Source organism: Pseudomyrmex gracilis, unplaced genomic scaffold (genome assembly GCF_002006095.1).
Source record: "Pseudomyrmex gracilis isolate BER0280 unplaced genomic scaffold, ASM200609v1 scaffold_65, whole genome shotgun sequence".
NCBI classification, from domain to species: domain Eukaryota; kingdom Metazoa; phylum Arthropoda; class Insecta; order Hymenoptera; family Formicidae; genus Pseudomyrmex; species Pseudomyrmex gracilis.
Window position 1 is genome coordinate 636,782 of NW_018020649.1, and position 25,172 is coordinate 661,953.

General features: G+C 42.5%; 2 protein-coding genes across 2 annotated transcripts; one reads left to right on the forward strand and one right to left on the reverse strand.

Annotated features, from left to right (window-relative positions):
• Positions 1 to 73: 73 nt before the first annotated feature.
• On the reverse strand, positions 74 to 24,828 carry LOC109854440 (rab3 GTPase-activating protein catalytic subunit). Its single transcript, XM_020427527.1, has 14 exons — positions 24,471 to 24,828; positions 24,097 to 24,385; positions 23,880 to 24,016; positions 23,550 to 23,763; positions 23,071 to 23,470; positions 22,734 to 22,945; positions 2,643 to 2,700; positions 2,444 to 2,534; positions 2,191 to 2,332; positions 1,609 to 1,789; positions 1,423 to 1,522; positions 1,022 to 1,341; positions 652 to 855; positions 74 to 327 (listed from the first exon to the last, which is right to left on the reverse strand). The coding sequence occupies exons 1-14, from the start codon at positions 24,664 to 24,666 to the stop codon at positions 97 to 99; spliced, it is 2,775 nt and encodes a 924-aa protein (XP_020283116.1). The 5' UTR covers positions 24,667 to 24,828; the 3' UTR covers positions 74 to 96.
• On the forward strand, positions 3,836 to 22,219 carry LOC109854442. Its single transcript, XM_020427529.1, has 7 exons — positions 3,836 to 4,215; positions 18,290 to 19,164; positions 19,411 to 19,726; positions 19,986 to 20,566; positions 20,703 to 21,135; positions 21,392 to 21,562; positions 21,644 to 22,219. Exons 1-7 carry the CDS (start codon positions 4,212 to 4,214, stop codon positions 21,928 to 21,930), a joined length of 2,667 nt encoding a protein of 888 aa, XP_020283118.1. The 5' UTR covers positions 3,836 to 4,211; the 3' UTR covers positions 21,931 to 22,219.
• Positions 24,829 to 25,172: the final 344 nt, after the last annotated feature.

A 25,172-nucleotide genomic window follows, 5' to 3' on the forward strand; every position in this document is an offset into this window, starting at 1 on the left:
ACAGATTACGAAGGAAGTAGCCGCGATAAACTCAGCAGGACGTGTGCAATTCTGTCTCTAAAAATTACGCCACGATAGCGAATTCCGTATTGGATTTTATAGGAATGTCGTGTCTTCGGAAAAGAACCCGGCCAGACAGATGTCGTCTCGTTTGAGACACGCGTATAACCGCTGTGGCTGAGGCGTGGAGGCCGGCGACGGCCGCGGTATTATTGTACGTAGAATGAATTCCTTACAGGATGGCTCGGGAAACATTTTCTGTCGGCCATCTCCCGCGGCGTCTGTCGCGTCGTTGCTGTTGCCGACAGACGTCATCATGTTAGCAGCCTGAAGAACAAAATTGAAGTGTTTTACATTTGAACCATAATAAGTTTTTGTCATATCGTCACTCCCTACGTATAATTACATAGGTGTCACATTCGAGATTTTCAGTTTATTACATAGTGACACTTAGAAAGTCATGTTCTATGGTCACGAAATATTAAAAAAAATATTCATAAGTAAGGTAAAAATTTAAAATCGAAAGATCCCTTAACTAGAGAAACTATATGAAGGTTTGAACTTTTAAACTGCTCTCCTCTAAAATTTGCGTTTTGGAGTTACGGGATTATACGTAGGGAGTGACGATATGATAATAACAGTATCGCTTACCTTTTGAGCATCGTGAAACATCGTTATTATTCGAGTTCCGATATCCCCTCTGGAACCGCCGGGCACGCTCACTTCTTTCCCACGCATCAGCTGAATTAAGAAAGACGTCAACTCTTTGGAATCGTTGTTTCCGCCAAGTTTGTGCTGTAGCGAATTCACCTGTGCGACCAACGCTTCCACACTTTCAAGGTCGCGCGTGATGTCCTGAAAAATTAATTTGAAACCTAGAAAATTCCATTTGCAAAACTTTTATTTTAATTATTCTTATTTTCGTCGTATTTATACGAAATATATTTATTAATACGTTCAAATGTAAAATATACAATAAAACTTAAGATCACTATAATAATTTCAGATGAGAGAGACGTACTTCGTACAATTGCAACTTCTGATGAATAGGCTTCGTTGCGATTTGCAACTTGTTGAGTATGCTTTGCGCTACGTCGGGCAAGTTCGGCAAAGCTTCCTGTTTCTGCAGGCTCAGGGTATAAAGCGCGGCGTGTGTCAGATTCGGTAATAGAAGCTGTGCGATTTGGCCTACTCGTTGCGAACACAAATAATGCAGAACTTTCTCAGCTTCTCTCGTGTCGTCGAACAGTCGTTTCTGTCGATGCGCAGGAACCGGCTGAGCGGACGCCCACGTCGTTGACCATGGATTATCGGGGATCATCATGCGCGCCGATAAGTGGCCTGTATTTCAAAATATTGAAAACATCACACACATGCAACGATATGTCCAAAAATGTTGTTTTGATGAGAACAAGCGCTAACCTGCTCCTTGTCCCCACTCGTCAACGCCTTCTTCGTCGATCCAATCTCTCGGGGAATACCATCGAATAAAGTCCTCCAGCACAGCGCCCGGATTCGCTGCCTGCATTACATTATCGTAAGAGGTATAGATGTATTTCGCAAAAAAATTGATTTAGACGACCAATATGCATGATGTTACACACGCACCTTGAAAGATTCCATATCGGATAACAAGGACGCGCTCATCATTCGCGCTCGCATCTCGGAGGCATACTTGTCGGTGCCAAGCTGCATCATCACCTGCGCGTCCTCCTCCAGCTGATCCTCCGTCTTCGGTACGGGATCCTGCGTGACTGGTAGATAAAGAGGATCTCCGGTTTGAATCAGCCTACGCATCGTCAATATCCAACCCGTTTATTAGTCACCAAATCGCTAATACTTTTTCAAACTTGGTTTCGCCGACAGAGAGTAACGCGCGCAGATTTTAAATGAGAAATTTTGAGAGATATTTGAAATTATTAGCCGAAGAAAAATATTTAATTTTATTTATCGAGAAGCCTCTTCTGAGAAGTACCAATTATTAAATATAATTTAAATGAAGTTTTTTTTTTTAATGACAATAAGAGTTAATACGTGAAAAAATATGATCCAGCCGGATAGAGAAACTCCAATTTTAGACATCAAGAAAATGAGTTTGTTTGAGACAACATTAAGGTAAACATTAAGGTTTTTTATGTGTTGTCGCGAATCGCGCGCGCGGCCAATTTGCGGCCGTCACAGAACGCCAACCTGAGTGAAGGGTGTTTGGCTAATCGTCCCGCTGGTTTATTCCACAGCAGGTGCTTTGCCTTCAATTGCGTCCTCGTTGACGAAATCTCCTCGTTGTCTAATTCCTCGCTTCTGCACTCGAAGAATTCCTCTTCCTCCGATTCTTCATTCACAAGCAAATCAAGCGAAAACAAATCAAATCATCTCTTCGTCTGGGTGTCATTCATACGGCGCGCGTATCAAAGCACGCAATCGGAGAACATGTGAATCTTACCTGTCTCCTCCACATCGTCGACTTCCATACTTTGAGATCTGTGCGCGTTCTCCTCTCGCGTTTTTTTCCTCGTGATACAACAGTTCATCATCTGCACGCAGAAAACGTAATGAACAAACGCCCCCAATGGGACTTGCGCTCGTAACCGATGTTGTAAGTTACATAAAGCGTTACATAAAATATTTGGTAATTCACGTACCTGTAACTTTTGATGCAGCAAGCACGTGCGAACGGAATCTGGGAAACCAGGCCCGATTCTAGAAACGAAAGATAAAGACAAAAGATTATATTGTATCACATATATACATATATTCGTTCGCGCCGTCTCTATATATCTTCGCAAAAACAAAAAATAATTAAGACAAATAATGAAAGCGCTATAAAAAAGTTGACAGAAGGTTCACGATCCTTCTCGTTCTGGGAAGCCGCTTCTGTCACTTCTAAATCTTTCTCTTTTGTCCTTCATTGTTTGCCGCATTTGCTCCAAGCCGACCGAAATAATTTATGATCCAGACGTAACAAAGAGAGATTCCTGAATTCACTTCCCATGTCTCGACCAGTCCGAAAATCTCTGAGTAACAAAAATTACACACTACTACTGCGTATACGCGAAAACGCTCCGTAAAGTATATACTGGACGTATAAGTGGATGTTGGAATTAACAGGTAAGTTTCACGTCGGCGGTCATCGATTTAGCGTAATCACTTGCCTCCCGCATAATCTCAATATTTTTACATGCACGCGCATAACGGTATTGCGCCGCGGTGTTCGCGCGCAGTCAATTAGTTGTGCGACGCACAGTCACGTCTCTCCTATTGCTGACGGTGGAAAGCAATTTTAAATCTGTAATTTTTCAAAAAATAATTAATCAATGTAATTAAAATACCTTTCTTTCGGTTTCTCTCAGAGTTATCCCTTTTTTATTCTTATAGTATAATTGTTTCAAATATGTATTTTTATATCTCGGATATGTGTATACGAGTTACATAATAAATATTGCTTGTTTAGGTACAAAAACTGTTTTGTTTGTATACTTATAATTAAAAGTATATAAAATATATATATTTATCTCATTTTATATAGAGACACATATTACACGGAATTTTTTCTTTACAAATTCTCTTCAACAGGGGACAATTATACGAAACAATTTGAATAGTGTCAAAAGATGTTCCGGAGATGAAGAAGAGGCGCAAACATCAAGGGTCAACTCCCCGCCCTCGATGAAATTTTCCCTCCGGTGGTGAGCCTAATCGAGCATGTTCTATCCAGCCTATGACGAAGCTCGCCGTCGAAGGCTTACTTCGCCCTACCACGTTGCTGGCACGAGACAGGATTTCTACCGGGGGCCGGACGCGGCCGCGCTTGGTTCTTGCAGTCGACTTGAAGACCGCGATGCGGCGGCCGAGCTAACGGTGAAGAAAAACCGAGCAATCCTCCACGTCCGCGCTCGCGACTTGCATCGATAGTTCGTCGTGAAGTGCAGAATTTTCTTTTCGAAAAAATTTTTCTTTCTATTTCTTTTATTTTATTTTTTTGTTTTTGTTTTAACGTGAGATATGAACGGCTCGTAGCGCACGCGATTTTTCGATTTGTCGTATTCCGTGAGGATTTCGGATTTACACCTGCGACATCTCTGTTCTCCTCAGAAGAGTCGAAGGAAACGCGGTGTATTTACATGCGTAAAGCGACCGGGTGCATTCCCAGAGAGGTGCGGCTAAACATCATGGCTTTGACTGCTCGTTCGTAGAAGACGACACAAATAACTATGAGTGAGTAGTGAATATATATTCTATTTGGAAAATCAAAAATTATAATCTTGTAGAAAACATCTCGCAGAACTGAAGATAATTTTATCTTAAAGAAAGAAAGAGAGAAAGAAAGAGATGTCTTCTCCAACTAATTTATATTCCAAATTTTCCTGACTCACAAAAGTAACGGTACTATTAGTTGAAAGACTTGCAGAGAATTATTAAACACCTCGAAACACCGGTTTCTTGTATCTAAAATCTAAGACAACACAAATCTCCAAAACGTAAGATCTTCAATAAAATTAAATAAAACAAATAAACACGGAAATATAAATTTAGATATTAAATTTTGTTTATAAGATGCGCGTAGTTTCTTTATTAAAAAGAATTATTAATACCGCGTGCATCTTAAATTATATTTTGTTATAAAAAATAAATTTTATATATAAAATATATATTATTAATATTTAAATATTATACGCTGTACATAATTATAATATATAATTATAACATATTATATAAAGAAAATGAACATTCTCTAAAAATAATCGAAAATACTGAAATCGATCTACTTTTGATCGATTTATATTTCTTTTTTTTATATTTGTCTCTCAGCTCAACAAAAATATTATACGTTTATACGGCTAGCTTTTTCACGAGCGCCAGCGTTATACTCTTCATGGAATTTGTAGCCACGTCGCGTGGCGGTGGACGCTCTTCGAAGGGTTAATGCACCTACGCGCGCATCTTACGGCTATCGTCTTCAACGTATACCGTCCGACCTTGAACCGCGCTATAGATACACGATAAACACGCTGGGTAATAATCCTCCCGTATTTCAGACAAAATACCAGGTAGTTTGCGCTCGCTGCATTTGAATTCGTTATAAAGACAAAACTGAAGATTGAGAGAGATTAGATTATACGATAACGTCGCCGAATAAAACATAAAACACATGGATTTTCTGAAACGACGAAAGCGAAGGGAGAGGAGGATTATTATACCAATTGTTATACCAATCACGCTATTTAGCCAATACATTCTCATACATACTTAGCGTCGCGATAGATTGAGAAGCGTTATTTAGGTACAGAGAATCTCGTGTCGGGGGATATTAACACCTCTTACAAATTCCGCGAGAAACATCATCAAAGAAGATGCACACATTGAGAGAGAAATTGACGGATAGAAATACAGATTTATCGAGAATCGGCGACGCGCTATCACAGCACTTCGCACAAACGGGCAAGATGATCCCAGAGAAGACGTCTTCTTCGCGAACTTGCATTTTCATTTCCGCTCGATCGATCGACCAAGTGATCGGGAACGATATCTCGCGCAATTTCGAACTCGATATTAAAGGAGAGAAAAAAAAAAAATTAAAGAGAGAGTGTGAAATTTATATTTCTCTCGCGATAAAAGTGTACAGAAGACGAACAGAGCGAAGAGAAGAACGATCCAACGCGGAAAGAAAAATCTGGATGGAATTTCTCGTGGATTGTCTCTCTCTCTTCCTGAATTTATATCAAATTATTAATCTTGTTTTGCGCCGTTCTGCGTGAGTAGCAACATTATGTAAACGTTGCGTAAGTATAGATCGGGAAATATTTTTTTTCGTGAGTAGGGTAAAAAACCCAATTACTGTCATCCTAAGCTATTTTATTTAAAATATTAAATAAATCCTAAAAAGTTATGCATGAAAAAAATCTAACATAGAATTTTAAGTGCAATTAATATAACAAAAAATTTTAAGTGCAATTAATATAACAAAAAATTAGTAGACAGTAATAGCTCTCGCATCGTTCTTTTTTAATTGTTAAATTTATAAATAAAAATAGAAATTTTGAGAGGTGGTATTATTTTGTTTCTTGTATTAAAGACATTGAATAATATCAGATAAGAAGAAAAACACATGTTTTTGATAAATAAATAGTAAAAACAATTCGTTAACGCCAGAGTTCATTATTCAGATGACAGTAATTGGGTCTTTTACCCTATAAGCAGCGAGAGAATATTGCTTATATTGGGATGGAAATATAGTTTTTTTTTTTTTTAACAACAGCACTCTGGTGACTCGGATAATCGAAAATACTCGGAGCGATACGCACTTGATGAAAAAGATGCAAAGTATCAAGTGTATAACCGTGTTTAATATTCCGAGTCAAACCGCGCAATGTAAACTTCCGTGCAATAATATCTGCATATATTTTCTACTTCTTTCTGAATAATTTGCGGAAACAAAAGACAGCGTTACTGAAGCGTCTCGACACTTTCGTTTCGCGTTTTATTCGGACGAACGCTTGAAGTTTTCGCGAAAGCTTCAATCCGGTTCAACGGCACCGCGTTGGCTTTTGGGATTGCACGCGAGCGCGAAGCAACCACGTCACGGTCGGTCTGAGAAGAAAAATCAGGGCGTATGGTAATGGCGTCCTGTCTGGCAACCATTACGGAGAAATTGCCGAGGTTTACCCGCGAACCGGGGCCGACGAGCATGGCGATGGTGGTCCGTTTGCCCGCGAGCCGTGACCATCAGACCATGGATGCTCTCCTGCCTCGATTTGTCTGTCGTCAACCCCCGTATTCCTTCGCGATTACTTGCACTTCTTACTTTAACAACCGCCACCGTATCGGTCGAATTAATTGAAATGTTCGCATTATCAATGACGTAACGCCTCGAGGATAATGTGTGTCAACTGGGGAAACCTACACCGCGTCTAAGAGCGCCTGAAGAAAACAAATGATACAAAATAATCATAAATTTTCTCCATTTCACGCAAGTTGAAATTGATGAGACACGTTGACAGAGCGTTCCGACTTTAAATCATCGGCAAAAAAAAAAACGGTTATCGCGAGGCAAATGTCAACTCGCGTCGTCGCTTCTTAACGAGCCGCGTCGCTTTTACGCCAATTGCAATTAATGAGCGCCATTGTTCGCGCTGAGTATTATTACACGCGGTTAAGGTGCGCGCTTCAGCGTGATTTTTTTTTTTTTTTTTTTTTTTCATATCAGATCGTGCCACTTCGATAATTCCGGTTGTCGCGTATTAGCGACAATTTAAAGCGGGTAAACTACTCTGCAATTAGCATCAATGCGAGTATGTACGTAAAAAATCGACGACAATCGCGGATAACGCGTGAGAATCGCGTCGTTCTTGTGAGCGATTTTCACGCTTGAAAATCTTACTTCGCGCGAAAAAAAAAAAATAATAATAAAGTCGCAAAAACGTGAGAAATACCGAGAAAGGTCATCGGTGAATCCTCGCGGATTATCTCTTCGTCGAGATTATCATCACGACGTGGAGACCCTCTCGAAGAAGAAGAAGAAGAGTGTAACTCGATGTGACCTAACCCACATCCCAGAGGCCGAGGGAAACCGAGTTAACGTCGCAGCTCTCATTTCCGGAACCGCTTCTCGACTTCCGTCGCGGGTGCCGTTGAGGTACCTTGCCGCCCGATAACTCTTCCGGTCACGACTCGATCGATCTCGGCCGACCATTTCCTGCAACTTCTCTCGCTCGCGCATCTCGCCCGAGCAAAAATTCGATTTAGCGAATATATAGATAGAACGAAAATAACCGCAACATTTTTCAAAGTGCTCAAAATATTAATTTTTATTTTGACGCACATTTTCATGAATCGATCGCACAAATGCGTTATTAACAATAAATAAACGCGAGCTGTCAAACTCCGATCGAGGAAACCGCAGTTTTAAAAGAGAGACGTAACGTCGACGCGCGCGCGTTGGAGACTTGAACGCGTGGTAACGCACAAAATGTGCGACGTGTCGCCACGCGTTCTGGTTCACAGTTTTACATGGACGGACGATTGTATCGCACGACTGTAGAATTTTGAAGGCGGTAATTAACCCGCACGTCTTGAGGCTAGCTCAGCGCGTTTCCTCGTTATTGTGCCCGACTACGGGCCTGGCGGTATATATTGTGTGACAGTTCTCACGGCACACACACACACACACGGCATATCTCAAGTAAAACGTCGCGTACATAACGTAATTCGGCGGACGAATTCCTTTTTTTTTTTTTTCACAAAACTGACGAGTGTGCGAGAAAGGCGCGTTTGTCTCTCTCTCTCTCTCTCTCTCTCTCTCTCTCTCTGACGGGGTCAGTGGGGAAGCAGGCAGAATAGACCTCGTAGTCATTTTGCAAGCCGTCATTGTTGGTCGAAGAAAACGCGAGTTACGGCATTGTTTGCACATCGCTTGAAAAGCAGCGCGCTTTCTTTGATGTATATAAGATGCGTATCAGAGAGAATTTTTTCTCGAACGCGAACATATATTAGGTCTACCGGAAAGTGTTCTGTCCGTTTTTGGAATAAAACAAAATACAAATTTTTCTTAATTTTTCAAAAATGAGATATACAAATTGCCTTCACGCTGGCAAGAAATCATTAATATAATAATGGCAATTATATTATTTAATAAAGTTTATTGACGGTAAGAAAAATTTGTATTTTGTTTTATTCCAAAAACGGACAGAACTTTCCGGTAGACCTAATACTTGTGGAACAGTTTGCGAAAATTTGGATTCGTCACTCGCAAGTTGTTTGCATATCGAATAAGTTTCGAGCGTTATTCAGATTCAATCTTGAAAAATTTGCCAAACGTGTTTCGACGACTATAAGACACGTGATTGATTTTGACGGTGATCCGATCCGAGATACGGCAGCTCGTACGCAATTAATATTCATTTGCGTGTCGATGCCGATAACGTTCTTCTTAATCGCTGATCGTTATCTCGTCGATCAATCAGCTGTCCGTCTTCGAGATTCGTTCACCATTTTTAGGCACAATAGCTTCGTGTATGAACATCGTGCATTGTTGTGTCGCGAAATTGTTGAAGGAATGTCGAAATCCTTGAGATATTCTGAACGACGATACTCCAAACAGAGAAAGAGAGAGAGAGAGAGAGAAAGAGAGAGCAAGCTGTTGTCCTCCAACGTGTTGTTTGCCCTCCCATTCATATGTCACACGTTGTCTAGTGTCGAAGACGCATGTGTATTTTGCGCGGTTCGGCATTGCGAAAGGAAGCTAACTATCTCTTGAGAAAACGCAACGCGCACAAACATCATCATAGAGTTCCAGGGCATCTCACCTGTATTGCGCAAGCCCCGTTGAGAAATGATTAATCAAGAATGACGTTTATGGCGTTACATGTGTATACGGTTTCCGTACATGTGCACAGAATCATATGGTGGCATTTATATATAATTTCATAAAGATTGTAAACAAGATTTCTCTACGCGATCGTTCTCTCATACATTTTTTGATTGTTCCGATATATATAAGTTTTTTTTTTGCAATAATTTCCCAAAACACATTCTCTTTCTTTCTCATTTTTTGTTTTTTTTTTTTTTTCTGTCGCAGTAGACAGAACACCGCAATCGAATCTCGTCGTCTTCGCTAATTCGTTTGATCGAAGGTCGCGACGCGCGTCATTGAGAAAATATTCCGATTCGATGAAGCACGAAGAAGGCGGCGAGAAAGCCGGCCAGAGGATTCCTCTATTCTTCTTCTTCGTCTTCTTCTCTCGGATGAGCGCGGATGATAGTAGAAAAACTCTTTCGCGAGAGATCCGAGATAATCGCGTCGAAAAGAGAGCATTAGGATCGCGAGCCAGGCCGGGACATTCTCGAGTGAAAAGCGAGCGTTGATCGAGCGCGGCCGGCCGTAACGCCGATCATCATCGGCGTATGATGATCGATGGATCGAGCCGAAACGATGTGTTCCGCCGAGCAGAACGAATCGTCATAATACATCCCATTGCGTCGTCTAGTCTTCGAGTTGTTTTTTAATGCGCAGCGCGTACTTTTTTTTTTTGCCGCGTAACGAAGCTCCCAATTCGCGATATGACAAGCAATTGTTGCTCGAGCCACAAAGTGGCTCGAAATATAATTCATCACTAATTCTCGCGCGGATGGCAAATGCGAGCATTATTTTTAATTTACCACCGCAAACGGAATTAATTTCAAAGTATTAATAGAAATTAGTAGAGATTAGTATCTCTAGTCAAGTCGAATCTTTTAAATCCCATAATTTTGTAATTTATAACTGCGTATCTTTGTCATGATCATGATAATGGATATATATGTTCGTTATTAGAAGAAGTTTGTTAATTGAGAGCCACTGCTGCAGATCGAGAGAGCCCTTTACCCGTCTTGCACGTCTTTGCTTTTTTGCAAGAGAAACAACTTGCGGTGCAAAAATTTGTCTTCCTCCGAGGCCGGAGGCCGTGAAACGTTAATCGCCATGGTCGACGTCAATTGGCCACGATTTCGAGAGCGGCTCGTTCTTTTTACGAGACACACTCGAACGAGAAGCACATAATAACAACCGCGGCGCGATTCGCGTCCCCGCGCTCGCGAGAGAATAAGATGCGCGGCGTGCAATACGGCGTCGTCTTATTTGCCGTTGTACATATTGCGGAACGTCGGAGGAATTAAACGCGCGCCGAATCGAGGAGGCGAGTTTTAACTCGCGAGAGAGGTTTAATCGTCGCGGGAGCGAGCGCGAATTAACGCCGCGCCTAAAATACCGCGGATTTACGGAGGCAAAACTGGAACGAGCGGCTAATTTTCCATTTTCGCCCAGCGCGCGCGCGCGCTCGTAAAAAAATCGAACGGTGAACTTTCGCCGCGCGCGATTCGCGTATACCTACCTATAATTGAGGCGTTTGAGAATAACCGAAGGTACTTTGGGCGTTCGCAACGAGCGACCGATTAACTCCGACGAGGGATCAGAGCGCGGTGTAAGTCTCATCATTGACGAAGAACGGCACGCGTTTAATAGTCGCGCGGTCGCGCGATTCGCTCGAGGGAGCTCTCCTTGTTGTTCGACAACGTCCGTTGGCCGCGTATGTGCGCGTCCTGCAAGAGAGATGGAACAGGTAACAGTACTTAGATAGTCGGTTGGCATACTGTGCCGACTGGTAGCGCGAACCGTTACAGGCATATGGAAAGTTCGGCGGGTCGTAAAACCGAACAGCCGCGGCAGAATGCACACGCCACGTAAAAATCCGACGAGGAAGCACGAGAAAGGCCAAGGATATAAACGTGCGCGCGTGCGCGCGCGCGCGCGAACGGATCTCTCGAGCTGTGAATGCAACAATAATAAAAGATGAAGAAACCCCAGAAGATGAATGGCACTTGCCAATTCTGACCGATTATTAGTCTTGTAAAATCCGCTTTTGTATCCTTTCGTTTACATTTTTTTTTTTTTACTATTTACGTCGAGCGTTTTATTTGCGGAAGCTCTCGTCTAGTTGCAATAAGTTAAGATATCTCTCGTCGAATGTATATAGATAAATAGCGTATACGGGTGTAGATTATAAACACGCGAATGGATAGACAGATATCTGCTTGCTTGAGTGTCTTGCTCAATCCAAGGACGACTCACTCGAGAACGCCTCTCAAGTGTATTCCGCCTCGCGGATAGAGGACCGCGGGCAGGATTAATAACGTCTCGTCGCAGCCTTATATGTATACGCGTGGTACACACACACGTCCGGGATATCTTGCGCACTCGGTAAAAAACTTTTGCGAAGAAAGGCGCGTATTGAATATATGAGCGTGAAATGCCATCAAGAATCCTATTCAGCGGACTCGCGGAATTTCTGCGTCGTTGATGAAGATGCGTCACCTCGCAAATGTCGAGCGTCTTGTAAAAAATCGCGGGACTTATATGTCAACTCGCGATTACAATCGCGGATTTTATTTGCTCTATTCGGGGGGTATGTGTGAATATTTCACAAACCGTAAAATCGATTGCTTGTATCATTAAGCAACGGCACACTGCCTCCCATTTTCTCGAAGCTGCGTGCAGCCGCTCTCGGTGCGAAAGCAACCTCTCGGTGTAAAACAACTCGCGCGATACTTGTCGCGAGAATATATACCTCTTTACGACCGTTTATCTTATCAGCGCGTATATACGTCTTCGGACGAAGAATGCACTTTCCGCTTTCGTGAGATAAGACGCGAGATGCGAGAGAGAGAGAGAGAGAGAGAGAGAGAGAGAGAGAGAGAGAGAGAGAGACGGAGCCTTCGCTCGAGGATTGCAGAAATCTAAATTAGAGCAGATGTAAAGTAGGCGCACTTTCTCCGTGTTTGCTTAATTTGATGCGATTTCCGCGAGATAACGTCTCTAACAACTAGACGGGGGATTCTTGGAAAATTCATTTCGCTTCATAACTCGCTGACGTTTTTTTTTTTATATAAAGCAACTAAAAAAAAAAAAAAACGTCATTACTTTCGATGCACGCACGAAGCGAACGGGTTTTTGCTGTAATAATTTCTGTGCCATTCGAGCAGGAAAGTATCTAAAAAATTTAGAATTGCTCGCCATTTCCGAGAATGTGTCGAAATTCGTTGTTGCTGCACAGAGAAAGCAAGTGTTTGTATTTGTGTGTGTGTGTTATTTATCGGCGAAAAATATCGATGTATTAATCGCGTGGGAACTGATCGTTAGTCGCAAATGAAACATTGACACGACCGCTGGCCAGCCGTTGATTTTGCTACAATATAACGCAATATATCCCGATCCGTGTATCCTGTGTATAAATCTCGGCCGATAATAATATATCTGTCCTGCGAGAGAGAGAGAGAGAGAGAGAGAGAGAGAGAGAGAGAGAGAGAGAGAAGAAAAGGGCTAGAAAAGAAAGAGAAAGAGAGAGCGAGAGAGAGAGAGAGAGGGAGACGGAAAGCCGAAAGAGAACGAAAGTGAAAGGATCGGATTCCTTGAGCGGGCAGGTAATATAGGTGTATGTGCTCGTTGCACGTGCGCGTTGCACGCGTTTGCACGCGCGTACGATCGGCCAACAGGTTGAGTTCTCGCGAACAGCTGCGAAAGCAGCTCTTTCGTCCAATGACTAATCACGCTGTCACGCGAAGAGGAAGCATCGCCGTTTAAGGGAAACCCGATCTGATTAGGGTTAACGCATCATTCGTCAAATTAATCGCGTTCTGTCAGGTGGAAGAAGCAAGAACGATTGAACGCAGCGTCCCGTTTTCTCGGGAGTTCAATGTTGCGCGCGCTTCTATTTTCTATCAAAAAATGTTCTCGCCTATAGTCGCGATCAGTTCGCGCGGCACACAAATGTCTCATCACATCGGTCGTGACCTGTCGCTAAAAAAATTAAAAAAACAAGATGACAATCTTAATCTTCTCACCTGAATTTTCATATTGAAATTCAACATAGTCGCCTGATTATTCCGCCTGAAGATCATCCTGATCATCACGAACGAGTAGCAGTGCTTACGAGATACGTAGATACTGGCAATATCGCTCTTTATCACAGTCTAATAATCTTCCTGCCATAATGTGCTTGTACGCGATGTATCGATCGCGATCGATATAAAAATTCAGTTCGATCTTTCGAAGACGATCGAATTTCGACGCAACGCTTGCAACATGATGATTGCGCACGAAAACCTCAATCGATCACAGACCGAAATTAATGACACATTATTTTATGTCGTTACCACTTGTTCAAAAGATTTGGAAATTTCCAATTTATTGAAAAAAAAAAAAAAAAATACAGAACACGCAAATGAAATTTTCGAGAGAATGTGAGAGCGCGATTAATAAATATTGCTCGCTAATAAGATACATCTTCTAACGTAATCGATATCGTGACGATCGATAAGTGTTATAACCGATCGAAAACATGTGCTCCTAACCGCACAATCATCAACTGATGCATCGCACGCAAGGTCGGTGGCATCCAGGAAGTGGAAGATGATCGTTCGGTCATACTCTAATAACGTCACCGATCGTAGTTGTGCGATGGAAGCAGTCTCTAATTGCGCTTTGTTGCGAGTTAATTATTTCACCAGCTTAACCACGTAACTAAGTGATGTTCTCAACGAGATTACCCCCCTTGGTTTCGAGATTAACACGAAAACATTAAGATATAGCTGCGCATTGTATAAGCGCGCACGACGTATGTAATTAAAATGTATTAAAGTAAAAAAAAAAAAAAAACATCCATGTTCCAACATAAGTAATTGTGTGTTGTAATTAAATTTTCATAAATGTTCAACGTTTGAACAAATACTCGTCGAGTATTTAATCTCCTCACATGTATATATATATATATATATACACATATAGTACAGCTAATCTCTAACTGAAATGAAATTCAGATCAGACCGGAAGTTAGTCCGGAATCGTTTCTCGATGATTCAAATGGACTTCTCGGGCGAATCGTTTGCGATAGCGAATAATGATCGGGCAACGAGCCCTGCACGTTATAGTTAACGATAATAAGGCGCGCTGCGCTAACTGGCGCAGCGTGCTCTCATTAACAAGTGTTCCGAGATCCGGCGCGCCGTAACGACGACGGCCAGTTTAATTAATTCATTACTCGCGCCCCACGCATTCTCAGTTTTTTTTTTTTTTTTTTTTTTCTTCTAATCAGTACATAGAAAGACTCGAATTCATATTGCGCTCTAAAAAGTTTTTCACAAACGCAATAATTTTTCCCAATATCTTACATCGAATTACAATGTGAGAACACGAGGTTTTTCTCTTTTGGAAGTTGTTTGGAAATTGTTCAATTTTGCGAATTAATTTTTTTGTTTTTTTATTTTTTTCACATTTTGTTTTTTCCCAACACTTAGTACAATCCGCCGTTGCAGAAAAGATAGCCTTGCATGATTGTTACATGAATATTACGTCACTTTGAATATGAAATCCGCAAATGTACCTCTCGCGCTTCGCGCTCATAAGAATAATGACAGTAGGTATGTGTTTCACCTGACGCCGGTGATCGACGTCGGTTATTTTCGCGCATTGTCTTGGATCCCGCTTTAATATTTTCCCAGGCTTTTCTTCTCGCGGCGCTCAGGAAGGAAAAGAGAAAAGGCGCCATATCCGCGTTTATCGGAAAAGAGCACGAATTACATATTTGCGCGGAAACAATCAGATCGTGAGTGAAAGGTCCGCAAATGTTCCTTTCGTCGGCCTCGAGCGCCGACGGGAATGCGCGTTATTGCACCGAGAGAGACCGATCTAGGTGACTCCCTCGTGGCTTCGTTCGCGAACCCTTTTTTAATCCGGAAGTCTCGCGCGTTTCATCTCTCGCGGCGAGCGCGAAAAATGTGAAAGGTGAGCGCCGTTTTCTCAGATTTTACGCGGCCTATGGCAATAATAAAGTCGTTGAGAGCGTTTATGCAGTGTCGGAAGTGTCGATGCGCGCGGAAATAATGCGGTGGGGAAAAATCTGTTGCGCTAATTGCGCGCGAGACCAACTTAATAAATTTAAAAAAAAAACTGGGCTAAATAGTTCCGCGAACTTAGCCAAATGTTCCCGATGCGCGTCGGGTAAAGGGAAACGATATCGCGTTAAGGCCAACGATCGGAATCTCTCAGGGAAAGCTGCTTTTGTAAGCGCGCGTCTTTATTCACTTGTGTGGGAAATATTACAGAACACAAATATACGCGTATATTCTTTGCACTTGCGCCGTCCTTCATAAATATTCTTATGAACGACACTTGCGCTTGTCTGTTGCAACTCTGTTATCGGCCTTGACACAACCACGATTTCTCGATGCGAAAATTAATTTTTCTGGAAACGAGGGTGTGTGAACCGTTAACGTTCTCCGTTGTCTCGAACAAATGTGCGAAAACAAAATATTCGATGTCGCGCTTGTATTTTTTTTGTATTTTTTCTCTAGATCGGAAATGCAATAAAAATTAAATATGCCTCGCGCGCGCGTTTGTTTTAAACGCTCAACCTACTTTACTCTCTACCTGTCCGCGTTCCTGGCCGCGGGCGAAGCCGCCGATTACCGATGCACCGCTGCAATCACGTCGTGTGTGGCGCACGATAAAATATATAAGTTCGCGGGAATTCACGCGAGAGATTCGCGGGCGTGTTGGCGCGCGAAAAAACTCGAAAGTCCGAGGTTCGCGCGATATTCCGAGGTGTTGAAACGGAAATGCGGCGCAACGCGCGTAATAGTCCAGCAGTCATTACCGTGCGTGCAAATGCATAATAAATGACGCATCGACCCGCGGAGGACTTGAAAACGCGCGCGTAAAAAAATAAAAAAAATAAAAATAAAAAAATTTACGATTTGAAAATTTTGAAAAATTTACGACTATTTATTCTTTTAATCCTATAAATATATAGAAACATATGTATTTCTTACTAACTTAATTTTGTGTGTACGAAATTATAGCTTAGGGCGCAGAATAGCGTCAAAACTTTTAAACTATAAAAAAAAAAAAAAAAAGTAAAGATATAACAGACAATTGAACTGAAGGGGAAGATCGTTGGGCCGAGATATACGCGGTTGCGATATACGATAAGCATGGAAAATCGCGGCGCGTAAGAAAAGCCGGCGTGACCACTGCTCGAGAAGGAACGCCTCGTTGAACGAACCCGAGCCCATAGACCGAACCGTTACGAGTCAACGGCCTGAGCGTTATAACGCGCGATATATACGTGTCTCTCCTCCGGTCCGATCTCGCTATCGATAGCCACACGCACCTTACGGTGCCACAAATTCCTGCGGCATTTCTGGCTGCAAATGATGTCATTTGTTTCCGGATTAAAAAATTTACCGCTCACCCGCAGTCGAAAATCCCATCTAGCGAAAAGTTAATTGATTGTGAATCACAAACGGAAACCGCGAGAGAACACAAGATCCCGAACGGATGGATTTATCGATGTAAATGATTAAGAGTAAAAAAAAATGCATTTTATTATTTGAATAATTTCTTTCTTACATTGCGTTAAACTTCTTTCGCTTTCTCGATCGAAACTTGCCGAGTGTCGTGAGAAATTATCTTTAGCAATTATATTATTGCGTGAATATATATGTGTATATATAGTTATTACATCGACCTATCATTAAGAGACCTAAACTGCTCGGTTTCTCTCGTGAAAGTCCGATTACGCGGGACATTTGTTAGATCAAAATCTAACGTAACGGCGATAATAGCGTTTTCGAGCGCTGTGTATATTTATTTAACTCTCTTTATAATTCTATAACTGAGAGAATTACGTGTCCCTTATCTATTTCGATTACGCGGTCGTATATGTTTAGAAGATCTCAATTAATCTCAATTAAAAAATTCTTCTGTTTCCTGATGTAAACTTCATTATCCGGGAGGAAAGATTTATAGCTCGCTCACATGGATAACAAAATGCTCATTCAAATGTTCCTCCAATGTAGAATATCGCGCGACGATGATTTCTCTCTTCTTGACTGTCTCTTCGATCGCGGCTCAAAAACGAACAATTGATCTCCGACTCGGCAAAGTTCGTCGCATAATCTCGATGAACAGTCTCGTTCGTATATGGGGAGAAATGTGGATCAGTTCTGTCATTATCGCAACGATTGACCGTGCACGGCGTAACGAAGTTGCGAGGAAAACTTGCGGCGCACGCGTTTGTAATTAAAAACCGACCGTTTTACGATTTGTAGAATGTATATATAAATAAATCATTGTAGGAAAAAAAAAAAAAAAAAAACAAAACAATGTTTACGCAAGATGTTTATAGTGTGGGAGGAGGATTTTCCTTCGCCGGAGGAGGATTTTCACCGACAATAGCGGAGTTAATAGAACGTTACGCGTAAAAAACACGCGGAATCGCATGCTCCGTTTCTTCGACAGAGACGCGAGAAACGGAGACACGACGAGAGCAGAATTATTGCTCGGTAGTATAAAGCAAATGCTCGGATGCGAAAATGGCCGGATGGCATTTTGCGTGCGTGTTTGTGAAACGGCCTGTTCCAAGGCTCCCCGAAGGGAGGCGCGAAAGGCATTATAATGAAAAGCGACATAATTGTGCGAGAGAATGCAGCATACATAGGCCGTGCCGCGTTGCGACACGTTTCGAAATCACACGTGTACCCACGTACGCCCGAAAGAATTGGCACTTTCTCTGAGAAGACACGTTTCTTTAACGTTCCAACAACGTTACAACCGAAATGACATCCTTGTTATTCGAAAAGTCAGATATCTAACAGTATCTTCTTATAAGTCTGAATAAAAGAGATTGTTTTCCAAGTATTATTCTGTCTTCCACTTCTTCTTTCTTATTCGTAAATTTGTATTCTGATTTTTTTTCTCCAGATGTAATTCTGAGGGAACTGCTGCTGCTGCTGGCAGCCGCGTTCGTTGTCGCGGCGACGACGTCCGTCTGTCCATGGGCGCAGCACGTGGTGGACCTCGAGAGTTCGTGTATCTGCGACTACAATCTGGCCGGCGATCTCTCGGTGCAATGCGACATAGTCGAGTACGAGCAGCTGCTGTCGGCGATGCGACGTTTCGCCACCAAGACGCAGATTGATCTCTTCTACATCAATAATAGTACAATCGGCACTATAAGAAACAGCTCGCTCGTCGCTCTGAAAATTGTCAACATTCAGCTGTCCGGCTGTCGCATCAAGAGCATCGAACCGGAAGGTTTCAAGGGTCAGGAGAATCATCTGAAGAGTCTGAATCTTAAGGATAACGAGCTTACGGAAATTCCCAGCTCCACTCTGAAAACTCTCAAGAATCTCACCGTGCTCGATCTCTCGATGAACAAGATCACCAAAGTCAACGACAACGCTTTCGCCGGCACCAAACTGATCACCTTAAAACTATCCGACAACGAGGTTACTCTCGCACCGGGATGTTTTCGCGGTCTCGAGAGAACCCTGAAGAATCTCAATCTCAAAGGTACGCGGCAGAAGAAGGCGCCGGAAGCGCTTAGAGGTCTGAGAACCTTAGCTTTTCTCGATCTATCGCAAAACAGCATTCGCGAGCTCCCCGGCACTTCCGGTACTAAGGCTTTCGAAGGTCTCGAGTCTCTCACGGGACTGAATCTCGAGAGAAATTTGATCCAGAATATCGGTCCGGATGCGTTTTATGGCATCAGGAACACACTGAGCTCCCTGAGCCTGCTGAACAATCTTATTCCGGATTTTCCCACAGCGGCTATCAACAGCATTCACGATCTTCGTGTAAGTGTGCATTTAACATTCTCACATTTAAGAACAATCAAGCTCGGCAAATTTTACAAAAGCGAACGGCTGAGAAAATTGATAAACTGTTAATCGAATAATTTAGTAACTATTCTGTTTCCACATTTTTTGCAAGGATTTTAAACGAAACAGAGTTTTTTCTACAATTACCTTACGTCACAACTTACATAATTTTTTTTTGTAGATCAATTAAGGTATATATTTTTTTTTTATAAAACTGTCCAGGTGTTGGACATCGGATTCAATCTGATCACCGAACTACCGATCAACGCCTTTCAAGGAAACCCGACGATCACGTTGCTCGCGATCGACGGTAACCCGTTGTCCACGGTACCGGAAGAGGCGCTCGCCCGACTGAACGGTACCCTACGCGGCTTAAGTCTGGGCGGGCGATTCCTCGTCTGCGACTGCCGATTACGGTGGATCGTCGAGTGGATCAAAACGCGGGATCTGCAGGTTACCAGTCGCGAGCGCAAGCCGCAATTTTGCGGAAGCCCGCAGCGGTTGCAGGACAAGAGTTTCTACAACATCGATCCCGACGGTAAAACTTTTTGTACAGGAGAAGATCAATTGAGATTTCGGAAATTTTTTAATTCAAAAACTATTTTTTGCGCGCATTAATTTAAAAAAACCTTCAATTATTTTTAATTCTCACACATTCTCACACACGCATCTTAATTTCTTTAAAGAAATCGTGTAAAAATAATTTAATGTCTTCAAGTGCTCACAATTCAATATTAAAATACTAACACACACACACACACATTCGAAGGTTTTTAAAATCCACATTGCTCGCGCAGATATGAGCTGCGAGCGCGTGCCGGAGATCGTCGGGATCGGGACGGTAGAGAGCGTGGACACCAGAGAACCGACCGAAACGATTGCTGGAAATGTCGGCAGCCATTTTCCGACCGCTCGATCAACGATCTCCACGACCGAATTAATCACCACCACGTCGTTATTGACGACCACGGTGACGGTACCGTCGACGACCGAACAAAGAAGAACGACACCGCCAGCGCCGCCCCCGACCTTCGTCCCTACGACTCGACCTACCGTCGCGCGTACCGGAAACGTCGTGGTGGTGAGAACCACTCCGTTGCCGTCGAAACAACCGCAGGAATTCATGCAGCAGCACCAGCCGAGACCGCCACTGGTACTGGGATCGCCACATCATAAATCAAAATCGAACGAGAAAGATATTGTGGTGAAAGACGTTATCAGACAAGACAACGCGGTTATCATATACTGGGACACCGAGGCGGCAAATATTCTCGGCTTCAAGGTGATCTATCGGCTGTTCGGAGACAATAGTTTCAAGCAAGCACCGCCGCTGGAGGCCAGCGAACGAGAATTCAAAATTAAAAACGTGCCTCTGCAGGTAAATCATCAGTTTCTTTCGTCAGAAACTTTCTCGATTTAAACTTTGATAAAATGTTTTATATTCAAGTTTGTTGGTTTCTATTAATCTCAGTTTCTCCAATCAATTTTCTTTATCAAATAAATGGTGTTCGCAGGAATGTCTTGTAGTTTGCGTAGTCTCGCTGGAGGAGACCAACATCACGCCGGCGAATGTGCCCTACGGTCAGTGTCGCGAAGTCAGAACGGAGAATTCGCCCACCTCGAACATGGACAAGATCACGATCGCCGCGAGCGCGGCAATTTGCGCTACGATCGTCGTCGCGGTGATCATCTTCGTGGTAGCGAACCGACGCCGTGCCCGCAAGCTGCACACTCTGCACAGCATCGATCAGACAAAGATGGGCGGACCGATCACCGGCTTGCCGGTCAACTGTTGCTCGAACGTCGGCCCGACGCCCAGTCCCGGTGGGCCCTTATCGTCAATGGCTACCTTGAGCGCTTACAACACTCAGAAGGAGTGGGATCAGGTGTCGGCTTACAGCAACAGGAGTATACCGCGACCAAGGATCTTTCCTATCGATCGGCAAGGTATTGTTCTTCTATCATTTATAAATATTTTCTTGTCTATGGAAAAAACAATGAAACTTGAGATAATTTAAAGTGATTTACAGACGGTTCTTACTTTAAAAAGATTCTGTCTATAAATTTATTTTATTGTTACATTTTTGAAAAATATAAAAAAAAAACAGATAGACAAGTATCTACAAGCGGTAGATCGCTAATTCTTATTGAACGTTTTGTGCTTCAAATGCAAGCTGTAAAATGCGCGAATGATGGATTTCAGGATCGATTACCAGGGCATCTTGTATCGATGATGTGCGCTCCCAGACCGGACATTACAGCACCAAGGCACGATCGATCGCCGACGGTCAATCCCAACACAGTTTCTCCAATAATTCTACGAGATACTTCGCCAACACCGCGTTGGCCTCCAATCTCGTCAGCACGAGACCAGGTCGGTTGGACTTTGTCTCACTCGCACTTTCTAATTTTTAATTTTGTCTTTGCGTTATTCAACATTTTCGTCATATTTCAGAATTGCGACAATCGCGCCAATCATTAGCGGCCGCTTCGGAGCGGATGTCGCGCTCCAACTTCTCCGGCAGCAATCATCTGCCGCCGCATTCATCGGCCCGACGACAACGGCCGCGTTCGCGTAATCGCACTTTAGAGCCGAACCCGCCGCGACCCGGGAGCCGATACAGTTTGGCGGACTCCACGCACACGCTCAACAATTACGACGAGAACAACTGGACCGATCACGACATGGATATTTACATGGCTCGCAATCCAACCACGAGAAGCGGCCTCGTGCCGCTTTAAAAGTTCGACGGTCTCCCCGTGTCATCCGACCGATTTTTACTCTTGCTCAAGCGTGTTCAAGTAGAATGTCAAGTCCAAATCTTAAGAAAAAAAATCTGTTTCCGCTCGTGCGACTCGCTTTCAAGCCGAAACAGCAACCGGAGCGGAGTTTAGATAATCTCAATAATCGTTCTCCGATCGAGAATTCGGACACACGAATTTTGTGAGTGATTTCAAAAGACGCTCGCGGGATTTTATATCGAATAATAAGTGAAAAAAAAAAAAAAAAAAAAACAGCTCTCACAGATGCGCGCACTCGCACACTGTGATGATGCTTGTGCGGTCGATGCGCAAATTGTTTGTGCGTCAGATCGACGAACAATTTTAGATATACAATGTCAAAATGTAGTGTTCTAAGCAGTGTTTTATGTAAGAATACTCTTAAATGTTTGATTGTCGAATCGTCAAGAAAAAACGAGGTCTGAGAGCGACCTTGGTCCTTTCGACGGTGTTTTCTCGACATACACGATCTTTATTGCAGTGCTACCCAAAGACTATATAGCCGAAGCACATCTGTCTTCAAAGAAGCGTTATCATGACCAAGCGAAAAACAACATATCATAACGACTTCGCTCTCGATCGCTCCGAATAACGGATGCGACGAGAGAGATGCGAGAGCCTTTATACAAAAGGCTTTTTGACTTTACCCCTTAACTTTAATAACTCGTGTGTATTTCCATTTCCGTGCGCGCTGATAACGACTACAATAGTCTTCTCTCGTCTCCTAGTGTGCTGATAACAAATAAAGAAATTACATTACTCACCCCGGTATCAGGATGTTTCTTTCCCAACGAAATCTGATCTCTTGAACGAACTCGTGCCAGAGTTGAGCCAACGCGGTCGCGCCACCGAGATTGTGCGTGCAGTGCGCCGCGACAATCGACAAACGCCACACCAGACTGTCCATCGTGCAGGTCTTCACACCTTTCCACTGATCGTCCTCTACGTTCGGGGTTGTGTCGTGGTAAGGAAATTTCTGCGAGAGAATTTAAATTCGCGGTTATTAACGTGTGCGCGTCTGACACGTTCAAGTGAACATCAAGCGGATTCTTTTCTTTTATAAAACAAATTGTTAATGAGAAAGAGAAAATAAAACCGTACCGTCGTGTCGTCCGCATCCGGAAAGAGGAAGTAAAGTATAGGCAAAAGTATCTCCTCGGAGATTGGACCCTCGACATTTTTATTTTTCTTCACGCTACCTCTACTCATGACCGCCGAGATTGTGGGTATTTTCGACTCGGTGAGCACATTCAAGGCGGAGCTCAAAGTGTCGTCGATGTAGGACGCGTTCTCGCCCAGCAACTCCACCATGGATTTTGTATTGTTACAGAGGTGTAGAAAATCCGTAATGTACTCGCTGAGCAAACAAGCCGGCAAAGTTACCATTTTCACCTGAACCGACCATTCGGGAGCAAGTTGCGGGTCGAGATCCGAGTATCCTTCGCTGTCCACCACAACGTTATCAGGCATTTCTGGCCACGTGGCGAATAGTTTGAGTTCTCTGAAAACGAGATAATGAGAAATATAGAAGTCTCTTGTAATCTTCATAGCAAGTAACATATTCGTTTTTCCAAGTATACCCGACGGGATCAAACGTTGCTCCGAAAGGAAGTTTGCCCAGTTCGGCCACGCCTAATGTTTCGCCCTGCATAAAATCGAAATCCGGAGGCTCCTGCGTCCACGTGCTGTTAGTCCAATCCTTCAACAAATAAGAGAATCTAACGGATACCTTTGTGGAGTCGATTCTCACTCCACAGCCCTCTCCAATCTTCTGTTTGAAAAGAGCAAGTAGACCTGCAAATAATTGTTATCTGTAATTATCTCCTTATGTTGTTTTTACAAAACTTTCACAATTAAAAAGCGATATAATTAAAGAGTATATCAAAAATAAAAAAATAAAACATACAAACCAGTAAGATATCTGCAATATGGTGGAACTTTCTTCAGATGGACCATGTCGAGATTCACAGAGGTTCCTTTGCCAGCACAACCACCGAGATACATTTTCTGCCAAGGTTCCTGCACCTGCACCAATGCGGGAATGTAGCTAAAATGTATTAAAAATTTAGAACAAAAATATTGCTGCAGTAGAAATTCAATTATGTTTCAAGTGTCGAATATAATTACCAATTTGCATTATTGGTAGCAATTGTCAGCGAGCTCAACAGAATCTTGATACGTGTCTCGTCTGTTAAACTCGCTTTGCGAGCTGGTATCAAGACAAGGAATTCTCTAAAGCCAAAATAACGAACAATTTCCATGTAGTTATCATCGAGTCTCACAAAGTCGTTGGATATGTCCAAGGCGTCTTTTTGACATTGTATCCACTCTTCTTCACGTTCCTCATCGGGATTTGCCGCATCGTCTTCTGCGTCGTCTTTTTTCAACTTGTAATATTTCAGGGAAAATTCTACGTCTGAAATAATAAATAATAAATAGAAACGTCCAGTGAATCAAGAACGAAACTGATATATCTCTACTCTGCCGTGTTAAACACAAACCTGCGAAATTTATTTTCTCTGATGTCTCGTGCCACTGACAGTTGACGAAGTCTCCTGACATCAAAGGACTCGCGACTTTTGCGTGAGGTAATTTCCATTCGTGCATGATTTCCTCGAGCCGCGCGATGAACACTTCCCATTCGGAAACGGTGGTGAAGTCGTGATGATAAAAATCCTCGATCTCCACGTGATGCATTTTTCAGGCACAAATTTTTTTCAATCCAAAAAGATACTGTTTACTTTCAGAATCGCCCATATGACGTTTCCACGGGCATTCGAAGTGCGGAACAGCTGATCACAACCCTTTGCGGTTGCCCGTTCCTTTCACAGATGACGTCCAAGTCTACCTTGGAAAGTAGCGACATCTTGCAACAAGGTGTTTAAAAATTTCAAAAAGAAATGTCTCACAAACGTAATTATAGAGAAGTATGTAATTTATATATATAAATATATATATTTATATTATAGTATAAATATTTAAAGTTAACGTGTATACAAATATTTTTATTTTTATATAATAATACAAATATTTAAATTTCTCTATATATATATATATATACGTATGTACAATAGAAAAATTAACTTAAATAATTTTGTACAGTTGTAAAATATTTATCAAAAATTATGTATTATATATATAAACTGCGAGATATCAAATGATAAATTACATGTAGGAAATAATTATGTAAATTGTGAGTAACT